Genomic DNA, 24,146 nt, shown 5'->3' with positions numbered 1-24,146 from the left:
TGACAGCTGAAAACCTACAATGTTCATATTTCCTGTCAGTGATTAAAGCATGACCCCTCTGCTAAATACTTTACTTCCAAAAATGGTATTTGTACCGCATCTGAATTTTAAGATACATAGCCACATCTTTTGCATACTTATGATTTGGAATATCCCCATTCTTACAAATACACTTTTAAATAGGAAAATGGGAGGTCAAATGGATCACCTAGTTGTCAAGCATTCAGCTGTCAAAAAGGCACATCCTCCTTAATTGAATATACCAGGATAAAAAACAGTGGCTACATATTTAATTTATCATACTTTCGTTGTGTTTTTTACATTAACAGTTTAGTATGCATTATCATTTTTATTGAAAAATAGATCCTTATCTTGACAAATAAGGTACCTGGGGGGGAAAAAAAATTCAAAATTTTTGGTTTTAGTGTTCCACCTTGCTGAGGATGAAATATCCACTGCAGCTGTGTAGACTTTCCCAACAGTGCAGGGTAGGAAAGATGTCAGCCATTGCTTCCACGTGTGCTATTCAGTTGAGAAAAGTTTACTTCATAAATTAAACTATTCCGACAGCTAAATTATCGCATAAAGCCTAACAGTCCTACTTTAAAGGGTCTGCTCTGGAAATAAATGTTTATTGGAAATATATTTTGCTTGGGGATGACAGGATGAAGTTTTGAAAAATCTGAGTTTTCCTGGTTTAACTTCTTTTTTAGCAAAGCAAGAGTTCAAAATACAGCTAAAGTCAAAGGAGATCTGCAGTGTATTCAAAGACAGGCCTTCATAAATAATAGCATTTAACCATGAACCTGATTAATATTTGTTTACAAAGGGGTTTATGGAGTTTTTCGAAAAGACTTTTAAATGGGAATCAGGTTACTTCTTTATGGTGACCTTCTACTTCTGAAACTTTATCACATGACAAACGTAACAAGAGGTGCCATTCTGGGACGTAGCACTCAGCCTGTGAGAAATGTGTACTTCATGATGGTGCTTAAAAACATGGAGAGCTTCTGGCAACACATCCTGAAATATTTTTTAGACCTTAGATTTTCATATGAGAAAGGACTGTCATGTTCGCTGCCCTTTCCCTCTACTCCTCTTTGAAATGTTAAATTTGGTCATTGAAAAGTCATCATATCACATCCCTTCCCAAACAATGCCATAATGAATTATGGCTTGGAAAAAGAATAATGCGCTATACATAGCTACATATAACTGTATATAAAACTATATAGTTAAAATGTGCTAGGATGGAGATAGCTATGACAAGATTTATTCTCTTTTAACAAGTGGAGGTAAACTGTACATGTGTGAAGAGCCTGATTTTGTGTGAAGCACTTTCACAGAGGGTAGTCTAAGGGACTGGAAATCAATGTCATGAGGAGCAGCAGGAGTGATGGTTTACAGATTCCAGGGGAATCCAGCCCCTTTGCTTTGTGATTTTGGCCACTGATCCTGTGAGGTGCCTGGACAGATTTGTGCCTAGCACTGATTACCCTGTTACCTGCCATCTTCCACAGACAAGAACATCAGCACAAGCAAAATGTTCTGGTGCCTGGGACTTCCCTGTATGGCAGAAATCACTTCTCAGCTTTTTATGACACAAGGTGAAGTACATCAGCCTTTAAAGATCTAAGAGATGTTTTCTTTTTCTCCGCGGTAAAATTACTCATGCAATGGAAAGAAGTGCTCTAAGACTGTGCCTTCTGTCTCTTCAGTTTTGTTTTCCTGTACTATAGTAACAGGATATCTGGAAGTTTGAAAGGTTAAGGCACCTGTGAACTAAAGAAGACTATTGCAGTCTGTAAAGCAGATCATCTTTTAATGGTATTTCTCTGTAATTATTGTGATGCTTAGAACGAGTGTGTCACACATAACAGTTCAAACTCAAATGAAAATAATCCTTTAACAGTATCCTTTTCCTTCATACTTTCTCTATATAAGCATATAAATACCATATAAAGGTACAGTTAATTAGATGGAAAGAAAGCTAGCCTCAGGTGATTTTTAACTTAAAAAACCATTTGCTGTAATGTTTCACTTAAAAACCACAGCTCAGAATCTTGACTGACATAAACTGACACAGGTCTGCTGTCTTCAATGAAATTAGGCTAATTTATGCCACATCTACTACTACTGAAATCAATGTTTCACCCTGATTTTTTGCATTAGATAAACACACCATGATTAGTACCAGCAGCAGCATTGATCCTTCAGCTAGTGTGTTTCTTCAAAGTCATTATTTCAGGAAAAAAATGCTCTTCCATCACTATAAATATATACAATATATCCAGAGAGACAAACTGATAGACGCATTAATGTGTCAGAACAAGATGTCCATTACTTAGGAAATGCACTCTGGACCTCTTTCTAATATGAAGAAAAGAAGGGATAAAAAAGAGTGGAAAGTATATTTCAGCAAAATTTTATGAGCTGAACCAAAGATTTTTAAAATACACAGAGTCCGGAAAAAGCAAATATGTTACAGGTGGTAGCATTCTATAACTTCATATGCAATAACTTAATGTTTTATGTACATCATAAATCTAAACTGAATTTAAACCTTCTTTATTGATTGAGAAATAACCTGCAAGTAAAGTAATCCCAGATCTTTTGAATTCATGCAGTTAAAAATGAGTTTTAATCTGTTGGACAATGACAAGAAATTTGGAATTAGGAGACAATAAAAGAAGCTGGTTTAGTTCTTCAGACAGCACTTAGCGATTTACCTCTGCTGAAGAAACCCTAATGTATTCCTGCTGAGGATCTGGCAAACAATTTTGTAAAGCTCTTGCAATGCCTGTCTGAGCATTAAAAAAAAAAAAAAAAAAAGGTACTATAGGGCATTCTGTACACCTCCACCTGTGTGTAAGGGTTAAGTAAATGGAAAATCCTGTTCTTACTGAAACAGGACTGTTCCCTGCTGGTTCACTCAAACTGCCCCAAAGGGAGCCCCGGGGAAAGGGAGCAGGGCTCCTTCCCCCTGCTCAGGCACGCATGGGCAGGTGCATTCTGCATCCTGTTGTGATTTTCTAGGGGGTTTAAGGCACCTCTGTGTCTCCCTGCAGTTGGATTTGCTCCTTTCCAGCACAGATCCGACTTGTTTAATTTTGCAACCGTTAAGCACAACACTCCTACACATCCAGCCCTGTTTCCTCAGAAGTCAGTGGGTGCAAAACACAGCTTTACTAATCACTTTCTTGCTTTGTCTGGTAATTGGTTTCTTGTATTATATTGCATTGTAAGGACAGAATGCCACATATTGCCCAAGCCCAGATCCCTGAAGTTTGTGTAGGTGTCTGTGTTAGGTCATCTCCCCTAGACTCATGCACATAAAATGGATGATATCAAGCTTTACATTTGGCTGCCCTCAGGTATTTTCTGCATATCCACACACTATGTTCTCTCTAAATATGTTCTTTCCTGCTTCCTCATGGCTTACGTGCTTAAAGCCTATTGAAACATTAACTTTATTCTTCCCTCTAAATACTGTGGTTATTCAGCTTACACATCTGGAATGGATTTAAGCAAAGATTAGTCTGCTTTACTCCTCAGACTGCGGTGTAATTCACAACATATTAGGTTGTATACATTTGTGCACATCATTTTTAATCAGATGCACAGCATGCCGTTCATATCCTTTTAGCTTTTTATTATTACTTCTGATACTGTACTTCATCAGACTCAATTAAACCTGTCTAGTTCCATCACCAGAAATTATTTTCTTCAGGTATGGAATGGGGCTGTGATACACTGCTTCATATCAAAGACATATTCAGCAGATATAACAATTCATATTCCCATTACTTTATGACTGTCACACAAAGTAATTTATTTCCTTTCCCCAGTCATAAAAATTGTACCATGTTCCAGCTTCCTGCAGCCTACTCCAATTGCTTCCAGAATCTCCTCTATCACATGACACTCTTTTCTTTAAATTTCACTTCTCCACCCTCTCCAGTTTGGCACACACACTGATTTTCTCTTCTTTGGATTCAGGCAGGTGGGTTACATTCAGAGCTCAGATAAACAAGCAGTCATACTAGAGAGTAGGTACATTGCCTGACTATTCCCCTAATCAGTTCACATTTACCTTTGTAAGTGCTTGAAAAATAAATAAGCAGATGGTGAAATCAGTTAATTTTCCACAAGTGTTGTGGCAGACAAGAAATCTTCAGGAAGTATTTTAGATGGCAATTTTTAACTCATAATCAACTGCTTGTCTCTGCTGATACTATTACCTTCCTTAGTATGCTGGGGAGGTACAAACTCTACATGATACGGAAGCAATGGCCCTTTGACACGTCCAGTGCTGCTGTCTGACATGAGAACATAAACCATCTGGCTCTCACAGATGCAGTGTGCAGGGGTGCAGGGGTTAAGATTGTATCCCCCTCATTCATGGTGTCTCTAATAGCTGCTGTCAATCAAGCACCCTCCTCTTCCTCATCTCCCACAGAAGAAGCACATTTGAAATTCCTGGCTAGGTGGTATGGGAGAGGAAGGAGCAGGCTCTAGCTGAGAGAAAGGACAGACTATTTTTCACTGCAGATCTAATAAATTAATTTACTAATGTGATTTTCACCCTTTCAAGGGACAGAACCCAGGCTGACTGTTAGATTTGTCAAAGCCCAAGAAGAGCTGGGTACACTGCATCCTGCCTGCCTCACCTTCTCTCTGCATGGGCAGACCTGACCTGAGACAGCACTAAACCCTCCTGCACAGCTGTTCAGAGGACACAGAAACTTGTGCCACTGGAAAGACAGGTGAAGATGATTTCACTCATATTTGAAGTATGAGAAGGAAAACAAAAGCCAATAGTGTTCAAGGCAATTCAGATAAACACAATCCTGATTTCCCTCATTTGCGAAAAAGAAAATAAGGGTCATGAGAATAATCAGGCTAAAGGAGACTTACAAACTTACTGCATAAATGAAAAAAAAACCCCAAAAATTTAAAAGAAAAAAATCAACCCCCCCTCAAAAAAAAAATCACATTTTGTTTGTAACTAGGAACTGCTAAAAAGAAGCTTAAACAAGACTCCTCTTTCACTTTAGGGCCAAACACATCACTGATTCAAGACTTTAAAAACCCAGAATGTTAAACCAAGGTTAGATCTGGCCTCTCATCTCTGATCATCCTTTCTATAAATCCTTGATAAAGTGTGTGTTAGTTTTATGGTACAGCAATAAACCAGCCAAATGTAGAAGTAAATGACCTCATAGGAGCTATCTCTGTGCAGATAGATTCCCCTGGCAGATAGCCAAGGATTGATTGACACACATCTTACGGAACTAGAGTTAATTAATATGTCTACCAATTCCCAAATGGATCTCAGGAAGCAGAGAATCTGTTTAATGCAGTAAGCAATGACATACTGTGTGTGGTCAAGAGACAATTACTAATTGCCAAGAATGCATTGTAATAAAGCATTAAAGAATATGAACAAAACCCTTTCTGCTCAGCAGCTCCCTTATCCCTTCAAAACCTTGTTCTTAGGACATTTTAAAGATTTATGTTTCAAATATCAAAAGACATTTTCATAGGGAAAAATAGTTCCCAGACTATGAAGTCAACACTCAAAGGCTCTGTTAATTTTTCTGTGAGAAGAAATAGTCATCATTCATTCAACAATGATGTCTTTATTTCCAAGGAAATCTGCAAACCTGAATTGCAAAGGCGTAAGGTAACTTGAAAGAGCTGTTTTTTTGAAGATCACAGAAGCTACAAGTAACACAATTATGGATTCACTGGTAAAACACATCCATAAATGCTGAAAGCACATCAGGAGTCTGACTGCTAAACTGAAACAGTCCATTGAGCAATACTCATGTAAGCCAGACAGAAACACAGTACAGGAGACTAATTTATATTACATAATAAACAGAAAAATAAAAGAGAGGCTGAGCTAGAGAGAAAAAGTATTGAAGGGCAGCACAGAGATATTACAGTCAAATCTTCAGCCATGAAAACCAGTCTAGTCCCATGGCTTCCTTTGACTGAGTCTGCTTTTTACCAGGGAAGATCCCACTTATCTATTTATGATGATCACTGAGAAAATGGTACAAGGGCTACTGCAAGAATTCTGCAATACTAAGCAAAAATCAGGAAGAGATTAAAGAAATGGGCGAAAAGAGAGTGATTTATTTTTCACTAAAAACTAAGGAAAACAAACCTAGGTGACATATGAAAAACTGCCAGTGTGTTAGGACAAACCTGAGAAGGAGGATTTATGAAGGTGTGACACTTTTTTAATTCTCAGCTGAGAGAAAGCTGAGGTGGTGTCAGACTGTAGTGACTGGGAGGAAACTAAAACCAGTGTTGGGCCCAGAATAAACGCAGTGGCTGAACTACCCCTCTTATATCTGGTATTTGTCTCAATTACAAAAAAACTATAGCTTTTTAACTTCATGGGCCAGGTAGAATGGGCTTACTTATACTTATTTAATCCCCTAGGGGATGAGATGCTGTGCAGGGCAGAAAAGTGAGAGATACTGCTGTGATTTATCAATCAGCACGTCAGCACCTGATTCAGGAGCAGGTCTTACCAGATCTGCTTCCCAAGCCACAGAAACTAGTGGGAATGCATTTTGGCAGGAAGAGATCATGGCTAAACACCAACAAAGATTAAAAAGAGCAAAAAGAAAAATATTGTTTTATAATAGCTTACCTCAGGATGGCTTCCAACTTCAATATAGGTGCAGACTGGATGAAAAGCCCCTGTTCCACAAGCATACAGGTGGGTTTGGTTGTAAGCCTTGAGCACCTTGATGAAATTAGCACATTCTCTCTGCAAAGAAAATGAGAAAAAAATATTCATAGAGTTAATTCAGTGATTCTGACTAATGGGAGCTCTTCTGTGTTAGAGATAGACGTGGCTGAATGAACAGATTTGTAAAGTGTGATCATTTCATGCTGTTCATAAGATTGTTTACTGCTAAGCATTTAATAAATAGCCTGATTTAATTTCTCATTTAAATATCTTTGGTTGCTATTTAATAAAGCATCCAACCCCGAAGAAAAGATTACAGAAAAAAAATCTTAGTTTTTGTTTCAGACATGCTTCATCTTTGTAATTTATTCTATTGCTGTGTTTTCAAGACAAAACCCATTTATAGAAATGTGTCAGAATGAAATAATGAAGAAAAATGGACCAACTGTTTGCTTGTATTCAATTAAGTAACAATTAGAAGAAAAATGGGCCAGATGGAAGGAGCTGATGAAAACCAAGTCATTGATATAGCATTTTTAACAATCATATGAATGCTGCCTCACTCCCACTGCCTGTTTCTATGGGCCAGTCTTACACACATGAATACATTACAACCCCTAGAATACAAGCTTTGCAAGACCTGGACTTTATACTTTATTCCTAAGTAAATTATCCATCATGAGTTATTCTAGTTCTCAGCAAATAAAAGCTTAATAGCATTACTAAAAGTCCCTAGTACAAACATTATCTGTTACCTGTTAACAAAACTGTCATTATTATTGCCTAATGTTATTAAAATGGATAGTCAAGATGACAAATTTTTCCATTAGTTTAATATTTTTATTTCAATCTGGTCTGATATAGAAAAGAAATATGTCAATGCCTGCAAGTCAGTCTAGTGACACAGGTGAAAAAAATGGACTTCAAACATAAGGAAAATGAGAACAACGGAATTAAGTATTTCCAGTAAAATCTGTGTTGAAGATAAGGAATATTTTTCTCTGTGTACTTGATGAGTTTTGATACACTGCTCAACTCTGCCTGTCCAAGCAGACAAGAGCCCATGGAAGCACCACCTGAGCTACTGCACCCACAGAAATCTCCTTGGCTGGCATCCTCCCTCTCTGTAACTCACTGGCTAATTAAACCAGGTACTCCCAAACACAAAATAAAGGCTCTGCCAGGAAAATGCATGTGCAGTTTGAGGCATGCCCTAGGCCTGCACAGGGAGAAGCAATGAACTTACACAGATGAAACACTGATTCCCTGCCTCACACAAAGGGCTGTGCTGGAATGACATGGCTCTTACAATTTTATTGTATATTTGCATAACAGATAACGGCCATGTATTAAAAAGAGCACCCAGAGAAAAGCATCCAGGATCTTACTGCAGCCCTGACTTACTGCTGTTATCTTTTCAACAGAGATGGAAGGGAAAACATAGAGATAGTTAAGGTAATCCAACAGGAAATTGAAAGAAATAGAGATCGATGTTACTCTTAATTCTTTTCATTCTGACCTTTCTTAATGAAAACACACAGAATTTCTGGACCATTCTTATTCTTCCCACACACAAGTATAAGCATGAGCATACATTTATTATATTTATGTTTATCCACAGACTTCTTTCCACTGTCATATGGTAGAGTACTAAGCAAATACTGGGCATAAATCATAAAAAGATATGTTTATATATTTTATTAATGCTGTTATTCTTTGCTGTTTTAAGTGAAAGAAATATGGATAACCCATGAAAGTGTATTAAAAATTCAATGCCTACAAGAGTAAAATGGACAAATACCCCAAATTCATTTAACATTAACAAAGTTGAAATAGATCCTTTCTTGAATTCTGGCATTCTGTGTTTCAGATGGAGCATCTGACTTTGACTCCATATAATTTAAAACTGAGTAATGATGTGTGTGCATTATTAAATAAATCAGAAATTTCTCACTTAAAAGTTGTATCTGGCTTGATATAAAACCAACACTGTTTCTCTAAGACAGTGCTTTGCCTCATCAGGTTTAATGTATCATAATTTTAAAAATGTCTTTATGGTGCACTATTATCCTTTACTAAAGCTGTTAAAACTACCTACCTGAAGAACATGAAATGTTAGAGGCTGGTGGCCACAGACAAAATGCTGTGAGTGGATGGGCTGGACCAAGAGCCAGTGTGAATAAATTGTGCTGGTTTCAGAGGAATTACTCTGATTTACAGCAACACAGCACCTGTGAGTGTATATGCACTCAGAATCACATAATCACAGAATATTCTGAGTTGGAAGGGACCCACAGGGATCATCAGGTCCAGCTCCTCAGTGAATGGCCCACAGGGGGACTGAACACACAGCCTTGGTGCTGTTAACACCACCCTCACTGAGGCTGTTCAGCTTGTCTGTAACACACAGCAAGAAGGTATTAGATGGCTAATGCTGTAAAGGTGGGATGGAAAAACCCTACTTGGATTAGGGGCAGCAGTCTTCTTTGATTGCTGCAGATGAAATTGAGAAAAGTTCTATCACCACCTTCACTGAATTATTCCAGATCAGCCTGTGGGAGAAGGTGGATTAACCCTATCATAGCCATGTTTGAACATCCAATATTCAGGACTGATAGTAGTGTGAATGAGTAAACATCAGTCAAGTGACTTCAAATTTACAATGCATTTCCAAAAGCAGATTTAGCTTATTCATCCTTCTTTTCAAGCTCTCCCAATTCCCTGTACAGTGTGTTTTCTACCTTAGGTATCTGAGAAATACACAATCCAGTTAAACAATGGGGAAGGTAAATACCTACAGCAATAAACCTTTGACTATGACGAATAAATTCATATAAAATTTAAAGTTCCTAGTCCAGTTCAGACTGCTCTTGTAGCTCCCCTCTGTTTTATAGCTGCATAAAGGAACCATTAAGGTCTATTCGGTAAATTCTCATACACCTCTCTACCAGATTAGGTTTCTTTATATATTTTACATGGTAGTAAAAAAATAAATAAAGAGGGGTATTAAACTACAATAAATGACATCAAAGTAAAGTTACAGCTCTGATTTAAGCCCTTGTCAACTCAGGAAGTTCAAAGTGAAGTTTCTGCCCTGCCTGGGAGACGGTGCTATTCTCCCTGGAACAATAGCAAGAGGCACATTGATTTCCATCTCAGGCTCCTTCCTTTGTCCAACTGTGCTCTAGCACAGCTGCACAGGTACACCATTATGTGTGGAAATGTCATATCTGCTCCTTTGATATTCTGAACTTAGCAAGAGTTTGCTTTGGTGAGTATTCGGTTTTCCTGGTTTATGTGACTCTGGGACAAAAAAGCTTCCCACAAACCTGTAATAAACCAACTTTAACAGTTTTGAATGACCTGCAGAGACTCTAAGTCTCAGCACATGGGTATGCCAAAGAAGGGATCAGGGAAAGTGCGTGTGCACTGAATGCAGTTTGGGTCTGCCTCCATGTGAGACTTGGGCGACTGACTCCCAATCCCATTCCCATTGTGCTTCCCCATTCCTGCTCTCACAGGACAAATTCAGTGGCATTCAGGCCCCATTGCTTGTGAAGCCTGGCAGGCAGCTCTGCTGGTCCCCACACTGGTGGCTACATCAAGCCCACCACAAAGCAGCTCCCCAGCCCCCTTGGCTGGAGCCTGGCATGCCTTGGGCGTCTCCAGCTGGGCTTGCCCCACTCGGCACCAGTGCCAGACCCCGGGATAGCTCTGGATTGATGGAGGGGAGGTCTGTGCCAGCAGGGCCAGGCATTGCACGGCAGGAATGCAGAGCCCAAGGCACTGCGAGGGAGACAAAGGCGACGAAAGGCAGGCAGTGTCTCACAAAATACAGCAGGCAGGAGAAAATACAAAATACAGCAGGCAGGAGAAAGGAAGAGGAAGTAACCCAGAGGAAGTAATCCACCAGAGGAAGAGGAGATAACCCAGAGGCAGAAGCTGAGAGGAAAAAATTCTCAGGGAAGTTCAACACTGGGCCGTGTGTGAATCCAGCCACCCAGTGCTTCTGTATCCATTTTTATTTTCCCCAAGAAAGGGATGTTGTTCAAAGGGAATATATTCTGGACATATCTATACCCTTTGGATATTGTTCTTTGTCAAGTAAAGCAGATGAAGAAAGAAAAGCAGATTTTAAATATTCTTTTCCATGTGGAAATAAGTTTTTTTTCAAACCCAAGAGCAGGGTGTTGTAGGAGTTTAAATACTTTTAGCCTAATAATGTGGATACAAATTAATGCAAGGTTTGATAAGTTCTCTTTAGGCAGGAAAGTATTACTTGGATGAGTTATGAAAATAAACGTTAAAGAAGAGGAGCACTGGGATTATCACAGTGACTCATTATAAATTCTTGCTTCTAATAATCTTGTTCATTATAGTCAGTAGTTTAATACTAGGAAACCTTTCTTGTCTATATGAAGCTAAACACTGGTTTATGCCCTAAAGGTTGAGTTTATATATACATAAATACAGCAGAAAGCATGAGTGCTTGCATATGGCATAGAATGTTTGAAGTAGATATTCAAAGGGAAAATTAGGTACATCATGTGGGAGTTACTGCAGTCCTCAAAAATACCCATTCATTTATCTGCCTACCCCTGGAGAGGATTAATCTTCATTTATGTTTCAATAAATGCTCTAAGGTTTCCACAAGAGCTGTAAGTTCTGCCTTTGGCCTTGTACAGAAGTGCGGCTATCTTAAAATCCAAGAAACTAAATCCCTAAATCACATCTGAGACCTTCTAGCACAGCCTGCAAAGTCTTCTTCTCTTTTCTGACACAGAGAAATTCTTCAACAGTTACTATTTCATGTGTATGACTGGATCTGCTGGATCTGTGTCTGCAAACAGTTGTGATGGCATGATGGCCAACAGCCTACAACGGATGGCCAAAGAAATGGTGACATGTGCAGTAGCTGAAGCAGGCACCACAAACCTCAGGCACAACCCAGTTTGCTTCTTTGTTTGAAGGAATAAGTACCATAACCTTCACCAAAGCCCAAGCAGCTCCCACAGGTTTCCTGGGGTTAGTTTGGTGCATAAATGCACCAGGGTATCCAACTGAAACCATTCTACCTTGCCTCTGGGAGTTACAGGTACGTTTGGCCACCTGAGAGAGCGTGCCCCAAAAATCCACTGGGCATTCCTGAGTGAGAAAAGGGATTGAATTTCAGGCACCATAAACCTTTTTACACTTCCTCTAGACTAGACTGAGGAAGTTGTGGGGTTCAGATCCTCAGTCCCACGCTGATGATTTATTGGAATGAAAGTGGCTAAAAGAATCTGCACCATACTATGGTAATGCAGCCACAGCACTACCTCAGCTGCAAATTCTCCTGTGCTGAAGTCTTACTTGTAAAACAAGTTAAGGAATTATTAGATTGTCAATTATATTCGAAGTGTGAATTAAAGTCAAAGAGGTCCAGTGTGCCTGGACAGGTATGGAAACTAAAAATTTCAATTCCAAATTCTATAGCAGCTATAAGGGCAGAGGGCCTGTCTTGAAGAGGAGATAAAGTGTTAATTAGGTTTTCCAGAAAGGCACCCACTATATGAAGATCAATGTATCTGACTTACAAACCAAACATACAGATTTATTTTTTAAGAGTTTTCTGATATTTATATATCGAGTTGATAGAAGGGCTTATGCAGAGAGAGATTAGCCTGAAAAAATAAATTACACAGAAAATGTCTGCAACCAAAAGAATAAGAGCCAAATGCAGAAAGACTGAAAAACAAACAGTAAAGATATGTAACACTGATTAGGCTGTGTTATGCAGACTTTTCCCGGACAGTTACAAAAATAAAGTCCATCCATCTGTCAAAACATCTGCTCCGCGTATGAAAATTAAAACAGAATTTAGGTGGGTTTTATGAGTTTCCAGTAATTATCTCTTCTCCAGAAGCCTGGAAGTTACGTCCTTCGATCTGGATTACTAATGCAGCAAAGAGTTTTTAATGACATCTTTTTAAGTTGAAAGATAAGTCCCTGTGACTAACTAATATCCAGATTTTTCTCCTTATTTTAAGAAAGTGGCTTCATTTTTTTTAAACCAAAAGTGATGTCCATACTGCTTCTCAGATATTGCAGCAAATGCAAATGGCCAGATTATGCAGGGCAATAAGTAGTAGGCTAAATGATCCTTTACAGCATCATTAGCTTCAACAGTTTTCTGCTGATTTAATCCAGATAAGCATCAAACCCAGTATTACATTCTTCCTTTATATCAGTCTTCCCACATAGCCAAGTGATTAAAATATTATAAGATTTTGTCTGAACTGGATGGGCAAGAGGATTTAGAACTATCATCTAACAGCTGGACAAGCATAATAAATACATGTTTTGTCTTAAATCAAAATGGATGGACAGCTTTCATATAAAGTCCCATGCATGAGGCTAATTATTATGTTTACTTTTTTCTTCCTTCTTCTGTCCCATTAGTTGAATTTTCAAGTGATGAGGTCAGGGATATCCATGGAGAATAAGTAATCCCCAATATTACTGCTGTCATTCAAATTTATCACACTGCTGAAAGATGTTCTGGACTTATCAGGGAGCTTTTTAACTTCTCTCTTTTGCTGGTGGGCTACTGCTGACTGCCATCACTTCAGTCAGTACTGGCAGATATCCTTTTCAGCATAGAGCAGCATTGTTTCAAGGAAAATATTTCTGAAGTGTTAGTGCAATAAATATACGTGTGATTGCCATGTACACAGATGATGGATTCTCAGCTAGACCCAGGAAAGACTTCAACATGTCAGTAAATATGGGTGAGGAGGCCTCTTCACTCTGCCTCATGTATGCTTTCACATCTCCTCTTGTTTGGGTGCAAGATTTTCTAAAATGCAGGACCATTATTTTAAATTGATTGCTGTGCCCCTCTTTTTATTACAGTAACATTTGGAAAAATACTGGTCCAAGCGCACAGTTGGCTCAAACAGACCCAGAATAAGCAGTGAACAAAGCAAATTACTGGAGTCCTGTTAAAAGGAAATGGTCTTTTAAAATTTTATTTTATTGGAGTAAGCTGGTTGGCAACAGTGCTGCACAGCTATTGTGGTAATGCTGGCAGGAACAGGAAAGTCCCGAGTACTGGGATCTGTGTGCAGGCCCTGATGGGTGGGGAAATCCTGCCTGGCACCTGCACTCCCTGAGATAACCCTCCAGCTGAACCTGTAGAGGCAGGTGCATGATTTTAGAGTGGGGGAGGATGGCTGGCATGAAAACGTTTGCAAACTGTGATTTGTGGCTGCGTACCCCTTGCAGCTGGGATCAATACCATCATCTACGTCCCCTTTTTGTCATTATTGCTCCTGGTAATTAGCAGGATCAATGTTTTATAGTCCTACCCCCTGAAAAAAGCTGGTCTGCAGTGCTGAGTGAAGCAAGTTGAGCAGCTGAAGTATTGAGGTCTGTGTTACAAAAAGGGCTCTCTATTAACTTACTTCTGCCTGGTTACATCCCCCATTTTTTAAAGCCTTACAAGCAGTGTCCATTTCATCACACACACACACAAATCCAATACAAACTAAGATTATACCTAATTTTTCAAAGCTGACAGATCCCTGGATTCAGTGGCCCTTGTGCAGGGCTGTGATCTACAGGACTTTATGGTATTGTGATTTGGGGGATCTGACTCCTCTGAAGATTATCATAAATGACTCCACTCTTAGGCATGGCAACCACTGCCAGCATTGCACAGGAACCATTGATTAGTTTCATGCCTAAATTTTCCTCTGGCTGACAAGATATGCCCCGAGAAACTTCAGACTGATGAGGGCTGATAAGACATTTTTGGTTGCATAGTTCAGATGTATACTGTGTACAGATACATACTGTGCTCCCAGTTATCTTTCCAAGTAAGCTATGCCTGTTATCTGTCTGATTTTTTTGATATGACAAGAGTTCTTGAGAATATTTAAAGTGTATAATTTACTCAAGTTGCAGGATGTCTGCATGAATTTAAACCATTAAAGCATCAAGGCAAGAAAAGAGAAGCGAAGAAAGCAGATGATTAAAAAAAGCCAGCCAAAAAAAAAATAAAAAAATTAAGGCAGATATATCCTGATTCCTTTCAAGCCACAAAACTGCAAGCCATATTAGCAAACAGTTGTACTGTCAGCACACTTGCACAGCAGATGGAAAGCTTCTCTGGTTGTGCCTTTGTGTTAGTGAGGGCAAACACAAAATGTCTCCCTGCCTTTCCCACCTGGAAATCTGGGTCACCACTGGTATTTGGTCATTTGGCCCAGGGTTTACCAGCAAAGCCAAGCATGGAGGTGGCTGAGCTGGGTGGGATATTCCCTAGGGTCCATCCTGAAAACAATCTTAATCCAGGAGCCATTAAAAGAAGTCATTAGAAGCCATGCTTTGTAGATGCCTCCCTTGGCACATCAGACCTCTAAACCTTTGTCATTAGCACTAACCATTTGACCCAGTGATCTTTGGAAGTAAAATTTTTACAACTTTTTCTGCATTCGGTATGTTCAAACTACAAGTCATGGATCAAACCCTGAAATTTTTGTTCAGAAGATGCATATGATAAATTTTCCAGACCTGTGAACAGCTAGTGGGATGCCAAGAAAAGGCTTCAGCACAAAATATCTGATTTAATGACTGTCATATTTTTTACATCTGGTTAATGCACAGTTAACAAGACAAACCAAAGTCTTCTGTGGATGCAGTCCAGCAAATAAGTGGGTTTTTGGGTTTTGCAGGCACACAATGACTGTTGTACATGAAACCTTTCCATAAGTTCTAGCAAGCTTCCCTTATTTTGAATCATTATATTTTTCAGCAGTATGAACTTCCTACAGAACAAAATAAATGTATTTAAGAAACAGAAGAGTATTTTAGAAATAAATCAAAATATTGGGAAGCCTTGAGGTCAAGCAGAAGCCAGTTCTTTTCTGACCGTAACTTTTAAAAATCTCTTTTGTTCCATAGAGTAAACTTGCCCCACAATACGAGCACAGCTTTATTAGCAAAGAAATTAACATTAATGTTGGGTTTCAGCTCAGGCAGTCTCACCAAGCCCAGCAGCAATTTAAGTCGCAACCACAGCCTAGATCTAAGGAGTCTCTCTCATCTATCTCTTCCATCTGGGTGGAGTAATCACCTGTCTCCTGCAGAAATCAGATTACACCCCTCCTTTCCGAATTGGATCAACACCTGCTAATTGGGTGGAGTATTTCAGACAAACAGGTTGCCAAGCCTGTTACAGGCACGTAGGGTAGTGAGGCTCCAGATCAGTCAGCTTGTATTTTCATTTTTCTTTTTTTTTTTTTTTTTGAGCAGAGTATAGACATATCCTCTAATGACTTCCACTCACAGCCACCTCAGATAAGCACACTCCAAACCTGTGTGTTGAAAGTGAAGGTGAAGCCATGAAGTGTTGAAATGCAGCAAAAGGCTGTGGCATCTCCAAGGGGCAGCTGCTTAGCAGTGTGTGTGACTGTAAATAAATACTCTGTGTAAGCTACTCCAGGAGGTTTCACATGTCTTACTGAGGGAAATTTCTGTGGGGATATTAAACTGCTTTGACACCACAGTGATGCTGAACCAGAGAAACCTTAAGTGACAGAAGCTTAAAATTCCCACTCAGTAAAAACTTGGCACCCAAGTGAAATTGCTGAAATGTGAATTTGTCGAATGGCTTTGCTGGGTATTTTGTTATCTTTTTGTTGGCTGGATTTTTTTTTTCTCTGTCTATATATATATTTATGATGCATGTATAGTAACCTGAAGTTTTTGGAAAATGTTAAAAGGGAATTACCTAAAGGAATATGAGATGATTTGATAATTTAAAACAACAGAGATTCCACCATTCAGTCAGAAGAAGAATAAACAAACAAAACAAGAAAAAAAAGAAGAAAAAAATAGCATATTATTTTCTAGGTTATTTTAAGAACTTTCCCTTTAGTTCTCTGAGTTACTACAAAAGAAAAAGACAATACTTTAACTTGTGTGCAGCAGGGAGAAATTTAGTAGAACTATTTTTGATATATGTAAGCAAGAGAACTACAGAAAAAAATTAGTTGTGGCCTAAATTAATAGTACTATAGTGACCACATCCTGAGTATAGAGGAACTGTGATATGTGTTTTTTCAGAGCAAACCTATCCTTAATTTTAAAATTAATTTTTATTGAAACAATAGATAGTCAAAAAGAAAAGAGACATGAAGCAAATTTAAGAAAAAATAGTGACCGGCACCAAAGAAAAGGCTTTTCTTTAACTTCATGAGCTTCAGACTGAAGCCCTGAAACAAAATAGGGACAGAACATATCTATAATTTCTACCAGTCATCCAGTTAATGTGTTTTTCTGGAAAGAAATGTATGAAGAGTAAATCTACTCTGTCCATCTTGAGATGCAGTAAATCATAACATGGAATTACCCAACAACATTTTGAAATAGCAATAGCTGGAAACTCAGCCATAAATAATTCTCAGACTTTGCCAAGGCCAAATGAGGGCTCATGAGGAACACATACTGATAGAAAATTAAACCCCATAACTTTGGGAAGATTTTTTCCTTCATTTCTCTTTACTTTCCCTCTTCTAACGCTATTTCAAAAATAACAAAGAAAACATTTCTTCAAGACTGAATTAAATCTGCCGAATATTAAATTTCCTTCAGAAGCAAATTTGTATAGTCACACCTATAACAGAAAAATGAACCCAAAATTTGAAAATTAGCTTTCTCCTTGATCTATATCGATTTTTCCCCATACTGAAAGACTTAAATGACTTCCCATGATACATAAATGGGTAAAATATGAAAATATGAACAACTGCCAACCTAATTCTTCCTCTGTACAAGGACGCAAGTTATTACCTTACGCTAACTGATTTTCCTTGGTCAGTTCATAGAAAGAAATATATGCAAATGCCTAATGAACACAAGCTGCAGGACCAACATCTGAAATAAGCCGTAAACGAGGCTTTATGCTGCTGTGTTGTGGGGGTCCATCCAAGAACTGGAGCTGGCACAACCAGAAGTTCCTGGGGGGTACAGGTCTGTTTAAGAGCTCCACCGGACTTCGAAAGATTCCAATGCCTTTAACTCCTTTTTCACCAACCCAGTTCACCTCTGAGTGAAGTGGTTGTAGGTTTTGAGGGGCTTTCCCCCCCCATCTTTCTCTTTTGTCTGTAGTCAGCTGTTTTCCAAAGCAGCAGTATTACAGCTGCACACTGCTTACAAATGTCTCACTCTCTCCTCTCCCAAATGGCAAGGAACTATTTGGTAGGAAATTGTGTCCACATTAGAGAACCTTGTGTCCACAAGAAGAAGGGGTGAGCAGCCCTCAAGCTGAAAACCCCAGCATCCTAACTGGAACAGTTGAGAGTAAGAAGGAATATGATCCAGCATATTTATCTTACACGTGTCACAAAAACCACTTTTCTTCTTGTAGTAGGTTGAACTGAGAATAAATTCTGTCCCCAAACTCATCTGAGACCTGTTGTTTAGGATTTTTACTCATTTTCCCCCTCTTCCCAGGGGACATTCACCTTTCTCTTTTCCCCAGGCTGGAAGGGCATCCTGGGTCTTTAGTTTTGGTAAAGAATTTTACTGCTGTGATGGAGACAGGAAGCCAGAAAGGAAAAAGGGATGGCAATGAAGGTTGGTGGGAGAAAAGATGGAAATTTGGCTGTAGATGTCCGCCAAAGGAAGAACCCTGACAGAAAGGAATGAACTTCTCTTTGGCACACCCAAAGGGCCAGAGGTAATTTGACTGGAAAAACTGTGCCTGTCAGATGAATTTAGAAACATGTTTTCTAGATCCAGCCAGCATTGTATATTTAATTTTCAGACCCCCTCTTCAGATCTTTGTTTATAATAACAGATGAAAAGAATTACTTTTACTTTCTGCCTTTATGTTCTTCTATTTTCCCTAAGGCAACAACAGTAATAAAATGAGTTAAAGGGACTCGCGTTCAATGATAGCCAACTATGTTTTTTCCAAAATATCACCAGATATGGCTGAGGGACACTTGTTGAGTCACTTTTTACTTTCTGGGTTCTTTTGGGTTTTTTTCTTTCCAAATAAAATCATTGCATGCTGATGGATCCATAAACCTAAAGTTTAATCAGACAATTGATCTTCCTATATTTTAGGAAGGGGATGGAAAACTTTAAAGAAACCATAAAATAAGATCACATATGAACATTTTGGCTTTAAATATTACTGTAACAAATGAGATGGTGCATTAAATTGCAGTCATGTGATTCTATTTGTATGGACAATAAATTGAATAATAAGTGCTAGCTACACTTTAATGCAAAGAAGCATGCACAGAATATGGCTATGTCATAAAATATGTGTAAAGAGCCTGACTGCTCTGTCACTGGAAACAGGATTCTGATCTAAAGTGATTCCAAACTGCTGTCAAGAGAACTATTAAGTATAAAAAAGTTAAGCGCAGTTGGAATCAGGTGAGAGATAATAACTAGGTAAAATTTAATTCCAATTAAACAGCCCAGGTAGATGCCTATCTCCTTTTATTATTATAATCCAGTCAGTGCTTACCCACATGCAAATGTGCTGGTACACTTCAGCTGTGCACACGGCAGTGTAACTCTGTCTGGACCTGGATGGAGTAACTCTGTGTTCATGTGACAGAGCAGATGTAGAAACTTGCTGGTACCAAGGAAAAGTTCTCGGCACTCTTTGTATCTGTGTGTACATCAATGTGCATTTCTCACCAGAAACATCCAGGGAGAAGCTGATACCTCACAGTGTGCAAAGTGTGTGTCTGTCATTGTGCAGCTTGTCCTGTGTGACTTTGTTAAAGCACCTGCTGAAATTTTATACATTTATGCATGTCAAGGCCAGAAGGGACGGTTTCAACAATTTAATTTGACCTGGAATCTTTAAAAGCGGCTATATAAATTGGATAGTCAAATTGCACTTGAAAGTAACATCCTGAGGTGCCCTTCAGAAACACATTTTTTAAGCTTTCAGGTAATAGAAACCTATTGTACCCTTTAATAGGAATTACTCTGATTAATTGTGTAATTTGTGAACTACTGCTACAGTGCAAATCTAATGCGGAGATTTATTGACTAAACAGCCAAAGCAGCCAAAACTTTCAAAGCAATGACAAATTAACAGTTTAAGGACTAAATGAGGTTTCCAGTCAGGAACTTATCCTTGCTCTAAGCCAACCTGCAAAACTAACTAGTGTTTCTGATAACTTTTGTAAACCACCAAGCTCTGCTTTGCTGGTTTATGATATCCCAGGATTGTCAAAATAGAATTGTAGCCACTTCTTTTTTCTTTTGCTGTTAGTTACCTGTTATTTATCCCACATTTAATGCAGAGATTGCCATGTGTATTAGTAGGCGACTGTCATATTTTTAAATGAAATATTGAGGCTCACCAGTGAGGAATATTACTAGCAGCATGACTTTTCTGTAAGTTTAATACAAAAGCTGAGAATTATTCCGTGGAGACTTTGTCTTCTTTGATCATTGCCAAGGTCTGGCCAGGAATCATGAGAAATATTCACAGGGCTAACAGAAACCAGAATAGATCAAATAAGACACTGAAGTTCAGAATAGCAAGAAATCCTCACAGAATTACTCATTTAGTTGAATTACGTAAGCAAATATCCTATTTATTATTTATAGCCTTTAATTTTTCATGAACAATGTTACTTTGGTGCTTGTGATACTCTATACTGAGGAAAAGGAAATATATTGAAATACTAAGTAGTTACACGGGTCAGTAATTACGATTTTATTGGAAAAAATATATATTTTAGCAGTTAACCTTTTTCAGAGAAGTCCTGCTTTAATAAGTATTGCATAGCTTGGGGCGGGGGGGAGTTTTTCAGCAACTCTTCTCAGCTTACTCATATGGAAAAAAAATCCAAAGCACACTTTAAAAATTTTATCTACCTAACCAGTGAGTAAAGCTTAAGTAATTAACATATTCTAAGCCCTTTAAAAACAGAAATAAAATGACTGTTGAAGCAACAGAGGGGCAGCAGGAGAGCAGGAATGGGCCCCGTTGGCTGCTCCCCTCAAATCCCGCATGGAGCATCCTGAGCCAGACCCTGCTGCGCTGAGACGGGCGTGACTGACAGCACCAGGAGCAGGAATCCCTCTGAAGGAGCGAAAACAACGCTGAGTTACCTCTTCTAACGATGAGGGGAAACCTCAGAGGTCATGGCTGAGGTCAGCAGTGGGGCAGGGCCGGGGCTGTGCTTGTGCTGCAGCTGCTGCAGCGCACCTGGCCCATTAGTGGGGGTTGCATTTTCAGCACTGGCTTACCCTGGAGATCAATAATTAAAAGGAGAGGTTTGTTTTTTTTTTTTAAAAAAAAAAGACCTCAATGCAGAAGTATAGGCTGTCATATAGAAAGTTTTGAACCACCACAAGTGAGGAGTATATAATATCTTAGAAGTGGTACATGCTGAAAGCAGTATTATATCGAGCCTGGTTTATAAGTTGCTTTATTTGTCCTCTTTTTCTCCTGTTCCTTCTAATGAGAGTTTGTTGAGTTATTTTTATGGCCCTTATATTTCACACTCCCAAGGTAATGACAATGGCTTTAAGAAATAAATAAGAGAGGAAAAGTAAGATTTTTTAAATTATCTCTAATTAAAGATGTTGCATTAAATATGTTGCTTGTAATGCACTGGTTTTTGGCATGGTAGCTGTAAATATTTAAAGAAAATGTTCTGATCACATCAAGATATGTATTCCCTCTTTATAGCCTCCTACATGTTTATTTTATTTCTCACCTACTCCTGTACAGAACCCTAAAATTACAAAAAACCAAAAACAACACCCCCCAAAAAAAGCAAAACCACCCCAAACAACCTTACAGAATCCAACCTTACAGGATCTACTGCCAGGGTCACACACTGCACTGCACAGTGGTGTGGGCTTCACCCACTCATGATCAGCAGGTGTAGCTGTCCTTGTATGATAGGAAGAAAAAGAACCAAGGTGAATAAAAGTTACAGTATAAGCATTCCTCTCAAGCTCACCACAGTCAGATGGGCACCTCTCAGCTTACTCCAATTTTACTTTACAATTTTAAACAACTAAGCTGAATTAGAATCAGCTTAGTCAAATGTATAAAACATACTCTTTCTTACTATGGTGAGTTTCTAAGAATAATTATTTAAAAAAACTAATATACTTTCATGCTAGGTACTGAATCTCTTATTAGTTTTCTAGGTTTTTACTCCAGTCATGAAAAAAATCTACTTAATGCAATTTCATAATACTTCACATGAGATGAAGCAGGAAGGTCAGTTAATTTGCTCATATATTTAACACTAGCCCCTTTTTTTAACCTTGAATATTAGCTATTCTAGGCTTCACCTTGCAAAATACTGCTGAAAATCATTTGTGGACATGAGCATGGATTACTTTAAATGCATTATTTCTATGTAATGAGATAGCCTGGGTATCTGGCATTTCAGCTGCCCCATCACACATTTAGCTTAGCCCATATTTCTTACTTTTTACCCAATCTACCTCTACTGCTCCCAGATGGCATTTTCTGAAGACAACTGTCCTCTATGGCCCAGGTAAAGACTGATGAGACTATTTTTATTATGACCTAGGAAATTATTCAAATGGAGCTCTCCAGAGGCATATGGTTGGCATTATGAATATTTTACAGAATCATCTCTGAAAATCAGGCCAATAGCATAAACACAAGGGGCCAAGTTCCACTCTCACTTATACCTTGGCAACCACGATGATTTCCCACTTGGCTTTGCTATGCAAGTATTTGTTTGGCTTATTGCATGCATGTATTTTTTATCTGATTTTCCCCTTTTCTTCAGCCCTATTTCCCACACTGCTGTATAAAGAAGACAGCTACTGTCAGTGTGGAATGATTGCTATTTGGGGGCTGCTGGCTATGTCTCTCTTACCTCATAAATACAGGGAATAGGATGTACACAGGAACGAGGGAAAATGTTCAGAAAATGATGCCTGGTGTAGCAGGGTCTTTCCTGACTTTCCTGAAGCACCAAAACTGATGCGGAATGTTTACACCACCTTGACCTCAATATTGCCATGAACTCCATGCAGGAAAGGGCTCTGGGGAACCCACTGGCTCCAGAGAGATGCTACAAAGAGAAAGAACTTCTTGGAACTCCCTGAGGACTGGGACCTGGAGCAGGGCAAAAATGGGTCAAAACATTACGTACCTTCTCATCAGGAGATGAGTATGCAAGGGCTGATAGTTCTCATTCTGATATTTCTTCTTTCCTACCGATTTTTTTATTCTTTGGTATATAAATTTTATTTTATCTGTATGATTTCCATGTATAAATTGAAACCCTTGGTAATGTAATACCCATTCTTAAAAACCCTTCTATATAAGAGAACTGAGAAAACTCAAGAGTGAAGTTATGATCAGATGTGTGACCTTACAGAGTAGGAAAAATACTTTAAGAATTAACACAGTAGGACATGATAAAATATTTACAATGTTTTATAAAAGGAAAAAAAAACCCTAAAAAAGATTTGTACTTACCACAATATCTTTTCCAGCCCACTTGCACTCATCCCTTCGGGAATGTGATACAGGCCAAACAATCTAAAGACACAAAACAAAAAATCACATTGTGTTATTTCATGCTTCAGCATTCACAAATTGGAGGCCAAATGCTTATGAAGTCCCTTTACCCAATTTATCTCCCCCCCCATTCTTTTCCTTATTTCCTTTTCTTTCTTAAAATTTGACAACAAAGGAATGAAATACTGGGAGCAAAAGCAGGAATAATAGGTGTCATAGTAAAACCAATCTTGAGGTCTGCATTGTGAATTTCAGCTGTGTATCTCCAGTCCTAATGATAAGAGGGTTGACTCTCCATTGACTGAGTGTTCTTTCAATCTTTTAAATCTCATATAGTGGAAATACAATCTCACATTAGAGTCCCAGCATCAGAAATAAAGTGTTTGCCTCTTCTACTAGGGTGTATCTAATAGTTAACTCTTTTGCTGGTTCAGTTAGTTAAATAATAAAAAACTAGTCATGGTATTTGACAAATATTGCATCATCAAAATAGAAATGTTTATGTTGTTTCTACAGAGCCACCCTAAAGCAACTAATCCTAAATCTAGGTTTTCTGTAGTGTTTGCTTAGCAGAAAATGGATCTCACCTCATACAGAGAAAATCCAGAGACCCTCACAGTCAATTATTCATGTTTCTTTGAAAAGCTTTTAGGAATTACATATAGAATAAAACATGATCTTCCCATAAAATGCCAGGCTATTCATTTGGGAGCCTCAGATAATGCAATATGAATGGCCTTAAGTCTGGATTACAGTCTTGGTGTTCAATATAGTTTGTTAATACAAAGCAAAAGGTAAAATATTAAAAAAAAAAAAGATGGAATCTTAGTGACTGAAGGGGTCAAAGGGGATGTTGCAGATGATATTTGGAAATATAGTTTGCAA

At 38.5% G+C, this 24,146-nt stretch overlaps 1 protein-coding gene across 1 annotated transcript in view; it reads right to left on the bottom strand.

The window, feature by feature from the left end:
* Positions 1–24,146, bottom strand: part of SEMA3A (semaphorin 3A) — a 165,897-nt gene that overhangs the window by 91,407 nt on the left and 50,344 nt on the right. Inside the window, exons 4-5 of the mRNA XM_058021922.1 lie at positions 23,220–23,282; positions 6,671–6,790 (exon numbers count right to left, since the gene is read on the bottom strand). Of these exons, the coding sequence (XP_057877905.1) occupies positions 6,671–6,790; positions 23,220–23,282 (183 nt within the window). The remainder of the gene's footprint in view (positions 1–6,670; positions 6,791–23,219; positions 23,283–24,146) is intronic.

The sequence above is a fragment of the Melospiza georgiana genome, chromosome 4 (assembly GCF_028018845.1).
Source record: "Melospiza georgiana isolate bMelGeo1 chromosome 4, bMelGeo1.pri, whole genome shotgun sequence".
Classification (NCBI taxonomy): domain Eukaryota; kingdom Metazoa; phylum Chordata; class Aves; order Passeriformes; family Passerellidae; genus Melospiza; species Melospiza georgiana.
The sequence above is the reverse complement of the archived record's forward strand: the minus strand, read 5'-3'. Positions and strand labels throughout refer to the sequence as shown.